The sequence below is a fragment of the Zeus faber genome, assembly GCF_960531495.2.
Source record: "Zeus faber genome assembly, chromosome: 14".
NCBI lineage: Eukaryota > Metazoa > Chordata > Actinopteri > Zeiformes > Zeidae > Zeus > Zeus faber.
Genome location: NC_137200.1, coordinates 25,456,906 through 25,468,413, shown reverse-complemented (window position 1 = coordinate 25,468,413; position 11,508 = coordinate 25,456,906). Strand labels below are relative to the sequence as shown.

At 45.8% G+C, this 11,508-nt stretch overlaps 1 protein-coding gene across 1 annotated transcript; it reads right to left on the bottom strand.

Moving 5' to 3' along the window:
- Nucleotides 1-1,085: 1,085 nt before the first annotated feature.
- On the bottom strand, nucleotides 1,086-6,544 carry grk1b (G protein-coupled receptor kinase 1 b; the record flags this gene model as incomplete). Its single annotated transcript, XM_080014292.1, has 7 exons — nucleotides 1,086-1,369; nucleotides 3,069-3,270; nucleotides 3,369-3,493; nucleotides 3,634-3,717; nucleotides 4,274-4,431; nucleotides 5,089-5,216; nucleotides 5,846-6,544. The coding sequence occupies 7 exons, from the start codon at nucleotides 6,542-6,544 to the stop codon at nucleotides 1,086-1,088; spliced, it is 1,680 nt and encodes a 559-aa protein (XP_079870418.1).
- Between the last annotated feature and the right edge of the window lie 4,964 nt (nucleotides 6,545-11,508).

Below are 11,508 nucleotides of genomic sequence, written 5' to 3'. Positions count from 1 at the left end.
CTGTTCACCTGTTCATATGTTCACCAGTTCACTTGTTTATCTGTTCACCTGTTCACTTGTTCACCTGTTCATCCATTCACCTGTTCACCTAGACATCTGTTTATCTGTTCACCTGTTTAACTCTTCACTTGTTTACCTGTTCACTTGTTCACCTGTTCACCTGCTCAGCTGTTCACTTCAAATAGTTGACTCTGCAGTATGAAAAGGTGAATGGATGAACGACGAACAGGTGAAACGTGTCACGTCTTTCAGGGAACTTCCTTCCAGGAAGAACTCTGTCAACCCTCATTTCTTCAACTTATTTGTCAAAGTGACGTCTGAAAAACCTGCAGTCACTGTGTGTTCTGTGTTGCAGCGGGTTTCGGTGGAGTCACTGAGTCAATACTACATATCATTTATCCATGGCTGAGATTAAAACGCTCTCTTCTTTACACACACACACACACACACACACACACACACACACACACACACACACATACACACACACACACACACACACACACACACACACACACACACACACACACAACACGTGGATTTCTGAGTCATCAGCCATGTCAGATGCCAGGGCTTTGATTTGACTATTGAAAATATCAAATATATGATTGTCACCCAATGGTTAAAATCTTTGCGGGATTGTCCCAAGGGCTCAACCCACTGACGTTGGAATTCTCAGGTGTGTTAAGGTGTGTTTATCAAGTTCACTTCCTTCTTTACTGTAATATGAAACATTTTACATTTTTGGTTTGCAAAATGATATTTATTGCTGATATAATATTCTCAAAACTACAGTTCTTGGTAAATATGTAAATATATATATTATATATAATATAGAGAGTTGTATTTGCAGTTATTTCGACATCAACATTTTCTATACAAAAATAAATTTTATTATACAGATTTTACTAAAATTAAAATATAACGGATGATAGATACTGTAGATAGATCTATAGATCTACAGACAGACAGACAGACAGACAGGGATATCTCAACATATATAACTCAGTTGACATCTCGTCAACTTCCCAGCTTGTAAACGCTGCGAGGCCCCAGAACCTCAACCTCCATCCTTCTCTCTGGACTCACAGCAGGATGCAGCCTCCGCCCTTGGCCTCCACGTAGTTGGGGTCCAGGTCGTTGGGCAGCTTCCCGCCCTCCGCCCAGAGGTTCAGCTCCCCGAACACGCCGGTCTCGATCATCTCCTCCTGCCAGGGGATGGGGATGTTACCGGAGGCAAAGTCCAAGTAGAACTCTGTGTCCTTGCCGTCCAGGACCACGCCCTTCATGGTGCTGAAGGCGCCCACGTCGTCGATGTCCTTAGCGTAGACCATCCTTGGATCGGGGACGAAGGGAGGCGGCAGCATGCCTGCGAGAAAAGAGCACGGATCAAACCTCCTGAAAGCACTGTTGGAGTCCAGTTCATTTATTGTACTGTTTTATTCACGCTGAGCTGAACCTTGTGCTGTTCTCAGGAAATGTTCCTGTTTCTCCACAAAACACTATGAGCTACATGTCCACGCAGCAGCCCCAAGAAATATTTTGCCAGCAGAAGTTCCAGGGGGTCCTCAGCGAAAGGGTTATTTAGTTTAAATGATTGAGACTAAATCTAATCAAATGGGGTCTGTGGCATATGTATATGTATGTATATACTCTATATACATATACACCGATCAGCCACAACATTACAAGCACCACTAACAACCACTAATATTGTGTAGGTCCCCTTGTGTCGCCAAAACAGCTGTGACCCGTGGAGGCATGGACTCCACCGGACTCTGAAGGTGTCCTGTGGCATCTGGCACCAAGACGTCAGCAGCAGATCCTTTAAGTCCTGGAAGTTGGGAGGTGGGGCCCCCGTGGATCGGGCTTGTTGTTCCGGCACATCCCACAGATGCTCCATCGGATCGGACCCTAACCCCGCCCATCCGCATGATGTAGAAGAAAACGTGATTCATCAGACCAGGCCACCTTCTTCCATTGCACCATCGTGCACTTGTGACGCTCACGTGTCCATTGTAGGTGCTTTGGGTGGTGGACAGGGGTCAGCATGGACACTGTAAGCGCTCCCATACACAGCAAGCTGTGATGCACTGTGTGTTCTGACACCTTCCTATCATAGCACCATTCACCCATTTGTGCTACAGTAGCTCTTCTGTGGGAAGGGCTTGACTTCACTCCCCACACTCATCAATGAGCCTTGGGCGTCCATGACCCTGTCGACGGTTCACCGGTTGTCATTCCTTGGAGCACTTTTGGTAGGTAGTAACCACTGCATAGCGGGAACAGCCCACAAAACCTGGCGTTTTGGAGAAGCTCTCACACAGTCGTCCAGCATCACAATTTGGTCTTTGTCAAAGTGGCTCAGATCCTTACGCTGCTTCCAACACATCAACTTCAACAACTGACTGTTCCCTTGCTGCCTAATATATCTCACCCCTTGACAGGTGCCATTGGAGCCAGATGATCAAGGTTAGCAGACGTAGTGGTGCAGTAGGGGTGGGCGATACCGCAGAATTTGGTTTAGATTTGATACCAAATAATACCTGGGAAGAATCAACCAAAACAAACTGTTATTATTGGTTTTGGTTGGAGAAATGGTGAAAGGGGACATGCAGCGGATCGCTTTCACTGATCGCTTTTCTGCGGTGTTGCTCGTGGGCGTTGACGTAACCTGTGTGTGGAGAGGATCTCCAGTTCACCAAACAGTGACGGGCACCAAGCAGGAGCAAGTGAGCAAATACACTGAGAGAAACAGATCACTTTTTTGGTACCGATCCTGTTGATGCTAGAATCGATCTTCAAAACTAGACGTAGTGTCGGTGGTTTTGATACTTTTGGTATAGATTCCCCCACCCCACAGTGCAGCCCATTCCCAGCAGGATGTTTTGAACGGGCACTACACTAGTTTTCATAATTAAACAAGGTTCAAATGTTTTAACCATATGAAACATTCCATCCTCTGGATACCTAAATGTGCCAAATCCATATAGGACCGCCTTGGGCCAAATTTCATTGTCTCGCAGTTCAGTTTTTGCCCAATTTGCCTATGGCTGTGAATTACCCACCGGCTTCCAGACGGCCCCAGTTGAGATCTTTGAAGAATGCCTGGTTCTTCAGTTCAGTGCATTCATTGTTCTTGATCCCGAGGCGTTTGGCTGGGTCCTTCTCCAACAGACCCTCACAGATCGCCTTGCAATTGGTGCTGAATTTGCTCGAATACGAAACTGGGTCTTTCAGGATCCTGCGAACCACCTCCTCGTTCTCAACCTGGACGCAGGGAAACATTTGGTAAAGGCCACAGCCGTCACCAGACGATGATGGAGTGGAATAAAATGGAATGAGTTAATTCTGAAGATGGTCGAAACCTTCTCTCCCCGAGTTCTGAAGGGTCCTTTGGCTTCGATCATCTCGAACAGGGTGACGCCCAGCGTGAAGTAGTCCACCGTGTAGTCATACTGCTTCTTCTGGATCAGCTCTGGGGCCATGAAACCTGCATGCACATGAAAGCTTCTATCAAGATGCATTTCCATTCATGTCAATAAAAATATACCTCAAATGAATGTCTTTCACTTTCCCGAGGCCAACGAGTACACATTTAGGCTATAACTACCAGTAGTAAACAGCCTTTACCTGGAGTTCCAGCATATCCATTTGTTGTGTCTTTTCCCGGTGGAAGCTCCACAGCAAGACCCAAATCTGAGAGGCGGACATGTCCTGAGTGGAGAGACGGGAGGTCTTTGAGTCCAGAGATTAATCAAGACGAAAATTAAATAGACAATTCCTGGAGAAACGAGGAGGACGTGGTTAGAAATGGAACAGCCCGGATCTTTACGACCTGAGTGTCTGTGAGTGTCCAGTTTGGGTAGAAATGTAGAAAGTCACAGCGACGTAAAGACAAAAAGCATCAGCCACAGTGGAGTGATTAGGCCTCTGCAATGAATGCGTATGGGAGACGCCTACCTGCAAACAAACGCTCATAACTCAGAAATTGTGAATTCTAGCAGCAAGACTTTCAAAACTCCTAACGTTTAGATGTAGAATTGTTGTCAATGATGTTGGGCTTAATGTCAGAATTCAGTCTTTCTTTTCTCAGAACTCAAGATCAACTTTAGTCCTATAAACAGAGCATGCTTCCCTGAAACATTTGTGAAACATGGAAAATTAAGGCCATCAGCCATGCTTGTATCATTGTTTCGGTTTAACCTTTGAAATGATTTTAAACGTTAGAAGCGATCATTTGGAGCTGGCTGTCACACCGCCGCGTGGTCACCTGCGTCGTCCAGCAGCACGTTCTCTGGCTTCAGGTCTCTGTAGATGATCCGGTGCTGGTGCAGATGCTCCAGGCCGCAGATGATCTGCGCCGTGTAGAAGCAGGCTCGGGTCTCATTGAAACCTGGATTCTTCTCATCCACATTGTACATGTGAAACCTGGAGAACATCAGGGAAACAGAGGCTGTGGATAAGCGGGGAGGGCAGCTGGTGGCGGGCCACCGTGTGAGGAGGGGATGTGGGATGTGGTAGCTCCTTGGAGCTTGATCTCATTAAGGCTGATTAGCCGCCGACTGAGTGCGTCCTCCCATGGCATTTACCACATACTGTCGCTCTGACCACCAAAAAGAAGTGTCATTTTATATGAGGTCAGAATTAACTGAGGTTCGGGAGCAGAGACCACACCCCAACCACACCTACTACCAATCAACTTTACATGCATACTGTACAGCCGTCAGAGCCACCCGCCATTCAGTCATATTAGCTTTCGCAACCCACCACTTGTTATTCACAACATCTCTCTCTCTCTCTCTCTCTCTCTCTCTCTCTCTCTCTCTCTCTCTCTCTCTCGCTCCCTCTCTCCCTTTTTCCATCCCTCAGGAACCACCAGGGGGGATCTGAAGGCGCGGCTCAGGCCTGATGCCCTTAAGTCTGTTCTCCCCATCCCGGGTCAAGGCTCCCGGTGTTCCACCCTCTTGCATATTATCTTCCGTCAATTTAAACTTGTTCGATCTGTTGGGGTGTGGTCTCTAACTTGGGAAAGTACCTAAAACATACCCAATGTGTGTGTGTGTGTGTGTGTGCGTGGTGTAGTACCTGAGGTCTCCCCCATTCATGATGGTCATGACAAGACAAAGGTCGTTCTTGGTCTGGAAGGCGTAAGCCAGCGACACGATGAAGCGACTGTGAACTTTCGCCAGGATACGCTTTTCCACGATTGCTCCCTAAACATGAACCAGAAACGGAGAAGCTGAATTTCCTCCAGCAAAAAAAAATATATATCAAACTGACAAAAGTAAAGTGTTGATTGTGGTGGAGGAGTCAATATATCATGAAAGTTTAATATTTTCATTTATCTGTACGAATTTGGGACATCTGCCCTTTTACCTAATGAAAATAGGATGTGTTATCATGCCTGGAATCAGCCTATTAATTCTTCAACTCGTGCTGGGGCATAGCCCTAAATTCCATCTAGCCATAGCTTTGTACTTTATGACTGTGGAGGGATGTAGAGATGTTTGAGAGTGTTACTGTGTTTGTGTTCTTCCGCTTTGCGCAAAATTGAAGCAACAGGTTAATCACATTTAGTGGCTAATGCTTGGACAAGCTGGAAGCTTTTTACTCTATGTCCGGCTCAGAGCTGCTTTGTGAGCTGTGTCGGAGCCACAAGCCTCTTTGGGTTCAAGTAAATCTTTGCATCCACAGGTAATCTTTCCCAAAGACCTTTTCTTTCTTCACATCGGTTTGTGAAGGGTTAAGGTTGGAAGTGAACTTATGAGGTTTGAAAACATCGCCGCCCTCTTTGATTCTCAGATCACTGGCTCTGTCTTCCCGCGGGTGAGGGACACTCTACCTCGTAGCCCTTGCGTTTTTTCAGCCTCTTCTTGTCCAGCTTCTTGTTGGCGTACATCTTCCCCGTGGCCTTCGCCTGGCAAGCGTGAACCTCTCCAAAACCGCCTTTGCCGAGCACTCGGAAATCCATGAACCATTCCTCGTTGACGGGCTGGCTCTCCAACCACTTGAACTGAATGAAACGCAGGAAGTACATGCTGCTTTTGAAGCCGGCCAGGGCCTTGGCCTCCAGGTGCTTCAGCAGCTGCTTCTCGCTCTCTTTGAACAGGTCTCCGCGGGTGTTTTTGTGGTCCTCCTTGACTCGGGCGACCGTCTTCTCCTCCAGGGCTTTGCAGAAGTTCTTGGACGCCGACTCGTAGTACTTGTTGACTATTCTCTGAGCCTTCTGCGCTCTGTCCTTCTCCTGGGAAGTGTTGTAGTCTTCCAAGTCCTTCCACAGCTGTGCGGCGTCCTTGTGCGCCGCTTCGCTGTCCAGATACTGCTGGAACAGCCGCTTGCCGATGGGCTGTTTGATGCACATGCTGTCGAAGGTGGCATCCACGCTTGCCTTCATCTGCTCACAGTCCCTGATGTGCGGGAGGTTCAGCTTCGCGCGCATCTTCTTGTCGCGCATGGAGGCGGCCGCGGCTCCGTCGATGCTGCCGCGGGCCGACACGTAGGCCGAGTTCGCCACCACGGTCTCCAGACCGCCAATATCCATGGCTGGATGTTGGGCTGGAACACAAGGTCAGGGGTGAAAAGGATGGTGAGAACCTCCGCCTCGGAAGGTATGTTCTGAGTGGTTCTAGAACACAATAGAACAGAACAGAATAGAATGGAATAACTTAGACTTGTGAAAGGTTCTAAGGGTAAACCTACCTCTGGAGAATATTTTTTTAATAAATAAGGAAAATTCAAATTCTCTTTTTGGCTTTTTAAAATATATTTTCCTAATGCTTCCTTCGTGTTTTTGATTTGATGCGTTTTATATGGAAAATCCCTTGATACACTGTCCATATCCCTCAGGTTGAGTAGACTGTGTGAACCGGTCTGCACATGGGTGTATTGCCCATCGATTAGTTGGATTCCTATCTCAGATCAATAGAAACGTGTCTGTGGGCGGGGCCTGAAACTGATCCTGAGCAGCGGCGCTCACTGGGGATTCTCCTTAATCCTGTTAACATTTACTGTACTCCTTATACCGGAGATTAACTCCTATGCCCCTGATACCTTCACTCATTAACACATACATTTTTTGGACTTGTTTGATAGAGTAGACAGGGAGGTTTTCTTTTCGGCATTTCATTTTTAAGCACTTAATTGAATAGAACACGATGGGTAGTAAATGAAACATTTACCACATTTCAACACATTTTAACACATTTTAACACATCATAATACATTATACTACATTGTAACACATTATAATACATTATATTACATTGTAACACATTATAATATATAACACATTATACAAACATGAAGTAAATTATGTGTATCTTGACTCACCTTTCTTTCCTCTTCAGCAAACAGTCAGAATGCAGCAGCATCCACTGGATATTTTCTCTGGAACAACTCCGTTCAATTAGAGACAAAGACACCATAAAGAGACCATCCTGGTCCTGGTCCTGGTCCTGGTCCTGGTCCTGGTCCCGGTCCCAGGTCCCGGTCCCAGTCCTGGTCCTGTGCAGTGTGTGAAGCAGGATCAGTCCCAGGAGGATACTGGCTGAAGTTCGCCAGCGAGAGGGGATTACCAGTGAACTGTACCAGGGGGAGCATCTTGTCAGGGGGTATTAGTGCAAATTAGTGTCGGGGGTGATTACTGCCGAGGAAAGCCTTCGCTAAACCCCAATAACCCATTTTTTTTTTTTTTTCTAGCATTTTCCACAAATGCCGGCCCGACGCTTGGCTTCGAGGGGGCCTGTGTTTTGATATAAACGCCAGGTACCTGACAACACTGACTTGAAAACTGTCATTTGGTTCCCTCTGTATGAAGAGTAATGCACTCACTTGAGAAGAAAAATTGCCCCTTTTTTACGAATTGACGACGCGCCTATCCCGTTAATTTGGGAATACAGAGCGGAACCACCAAACAGAGTGGGATTGTGACCCTGCGAGAAGCTCTCATCCCTGCGGTGAACGTAATGCATTTCATCTTATATCCATGAAGCAGCCATGCTGGTCCAACTGGTCCTGGACCCCAATGTGCAGCGGATCGGAACAGGCTTTCTGGCTGAACGGCCACAAAGTCCCGAGGTGCCTGCGTGGACTAACTTATAACAGACAAAACTGTCTATATCACTGAGAGACACGAGTACCTCCCCACGTTTCCAACCAAAACAAAAGTGCATTCAACTACCGCTTTGCTTCCGTGAAATGGAGCTCTGAAGTGGGAACTTCTCTCGGGATCACAGCCCTGCTCCGTTCGCTGGTTCTGCTCTGTGTTTTTCCAGAACCCACCGACCGGAGCAGCGTGGATTTCACGCTGATGAGCGGTAACTTTTGTCTCTGGACCACGACCACAGACTCAGAAGTGGATTACCTGGCGCCTAAGAGCATGACAGCGAGAGGCGGATTGACACAATCTCTGAACTAGGTCAGTCCTTTTAGGGGGATTGTTGAAAGGAGCAACGTACACATATTTATTATACACGTCTACGACGAGTGTCGGAACTTCAGAACAAACAAGCGCCGTGTTCCACGCACGAGGATTGGAAGGATGGATCGGAGGCTTCGTGCAGCAGAGGGGGAGACAACGAGAAAATAGTAAATACTACCATAATAAACCATAATAAACCATATGAAACCATATGAAACCATGTGAAACCATAATAAACCATAATTAACCATATTAAACCATAATAAAGCATAATAAACTATAATAAACCATATGTAACCATAATAAACTATATTGAAACAATGTGGTTGGAAAAAACACAAAACTTGCCGTAAAATTGTCTGTGTTGTTTTTCTCCTTGTTGTCGCCGGAGATCGACCTGGAGAACCTGCATGTACGCTGCGTATCAGGAAAAGGGAATTTAGAAGCCGCAGCCCGAGAGAAGCTCTGAGGAAGCTCACAAAGCTTGGGGTGACGACAGGACTGAAAGCTCAACCAAAACAATGTCGTAAAAAACACCTTCCGCCCGAAGTTTCCTTCGGAAGCTCCGGCGGTTCAACTCGCTGGGAGGTTGTTTTTAATGTCCCACAGCTGCAGACATCTTTGGCAACACGTGCATCTGGATCCGCTGCCGGCGGGACCTTGAAACTCACGCCGCGCTGCCACCGCGTCTAAGGCCTTGAGAAGTGAATAAGGATGCGGAATCTTTCCTTTAACCTTTTTTCCAGGTAATTAATCTCATGTTATCAATCCAATTTCTGATTTGGGCTGTTTAAAGGTGTAACTGTGTCGGGGATGTCCACACGGCTCAGCTCTAAGTCGTCCTCAGCTGATTAAAGCGTGATGTTGTTAAAAACAGCCCTGGAAGCCGCTGTTCTTCACAGGCAGTTAACACTAATTGAGCCATGACGCTGACAACCTGGTGAGCCCTGAGCACCTGAACCACTCAGCTATATATTATTTATATATATATATATATATATATTTATTTTTTTTAATGTATATGTATATGTATATGTATACGTATATATACATACTTGGTAATGGTTTTTCCTTTTGAACTTTATTTTCATAAATTTTTGTATTTTTATTAAAATTGATCTGTAAATATAGTGCACATGTAGTTCGACACTCCTTTCCTTACTGTATCTTCTTTATTAAAGCGTTATTATTTATCGTATTCATTTATCTTATTTCCAGCATTCCATACTCAGTACATAATATTACTTTCAAAACATATAAACTTAAGGATATTTAGAAGCAGCCCTTCAAAAGCAACTTGTTCAGAGTCATAAAGTGTTGTATCAAACAGCTACTCAGTGTGGAGCTAGGCTAGCTGATCCCCTCTGCAGCCATGCATTGAGCTAACCCCGTTAGCGTTCAGAACCATGCTGTCTCTGTACTGAAAACACAGGGATTCCGTTGGCATCGACCTTGTGGTCTGAATTTGGGCGAGATAGACAAACAGGGATCCCCCAAACCTGGATTGTCCGCTGAACGAAGAAGGTAATGGACAGAGAGCTTTTCTTTGTTTTAGGCTTAAACGTTTGCCCCATCGACATGGAGGATCAGTGAGAAGCGTCCCAACATTCTAATGAGTGTGAACCAGCGCGGTGTGTCTGACCGGGAGAGGTGGGGAAGATTCCCGGTGCAAATCATTTTCCATTTTATCACCGAATTTACAAGAATCGAATCAACGTTAAAAGTGCTGCGGCGCCGGCCGCTGCTGTGACTTCTCACCCGGCTCGGTGCCTCACACACACACATACACACTCACCCTCACACACACACACACACACACACACACACACGTACACACACACACACACACCAACAAACAAACACACACACACACACACACACACTCGTCACATTGCTACTGACACGCCCTTGGATAAAAACCAGCGAGGCCCGCCCACACCGAACACTGGATGCTGATAGGCCATGAGAGCAGACCTCCAGATCCCGGAGGTTTTACCTGCTGCCTCGTAGACCAATCAACGAGCAACAGGTATTCAGCCACACTGATCCTGGGCCCCAATTCCCCAGACCAAGGACAGGTGTGGCTGCTCAAACCACACCATCCCCACACCACACTATCTATCTATCTATCTATCTATCTATCTATCTATCTATCTATCTATCTGTCTGTCTATCTATCTATCTATCTATCTATCTATCTCTAATGAGTGTGTGTGGGGATGGCGGTTTTACCTGCTGCCTCGTAGACCAATCAACGAGCGACAGGTATTCAGCCACACTGATCCTGGGCCCCAGTTCCCCAGACCCAGGACAGGTGTGGCTGCTCAAACCACACCATCCCCACACCACAATGACCCATAGTATGAGCGTTATTGAACTTGGAATTTATAAAAATTTCAATAGGAAGAAAATTAACTTTTATTTTTTATTGATTTCTTTGTGATTATCGTCAAACCTAGGCACACCCAAAAATATCGTAGAGGTTGTGCGATAGCTGTTCAGAGCTAAAGAGCTAGAACTGACAATTTCGTTCATTATGGACCGTAAACCCCCCGTGAGCCCGTGGAATTTTCATTGAACATGGTATTTTGGGACTGGGAATATCACCCTGCATGAAAGTGTTTATTTATTTGTTTATAACAAGCCCTGTGGGAATTTTTTTTATTTTATTTTTTTAGGGCTTTCAAACAATTAAATTAGTGTCTCGTGATGAATTGCATTATATTGCTGCGATTAATCCAAAACATTTGATTAAATCAAATTTGACCAAAAATAAATATTCTTTCTGTTTAAACGTAGCCTGGGGGTCATAGCCAGACTGTGATTTCACAGTTTGTTTTTTATCTCCATCTTACTCCTGATCCCTTTATTGACTTTCAGCGTTTGTTGTTTTACTGCTGTGACTAACACACAGTTTCCCACTTGTTCCTTTGGTTCTTTATGGTTCTTTTTGTTCCTTTTGTTTCTTTGGTTCTTTTGGTTCTTTTTGGGTTTTTGTTTTTTTTCCCCCCTGCCGTGCAGCACCATCTACCGCTCCCTTGGGGGACTACAGCGCCACCTTCCTTCTACTTGTGGTTGTGTGGGAT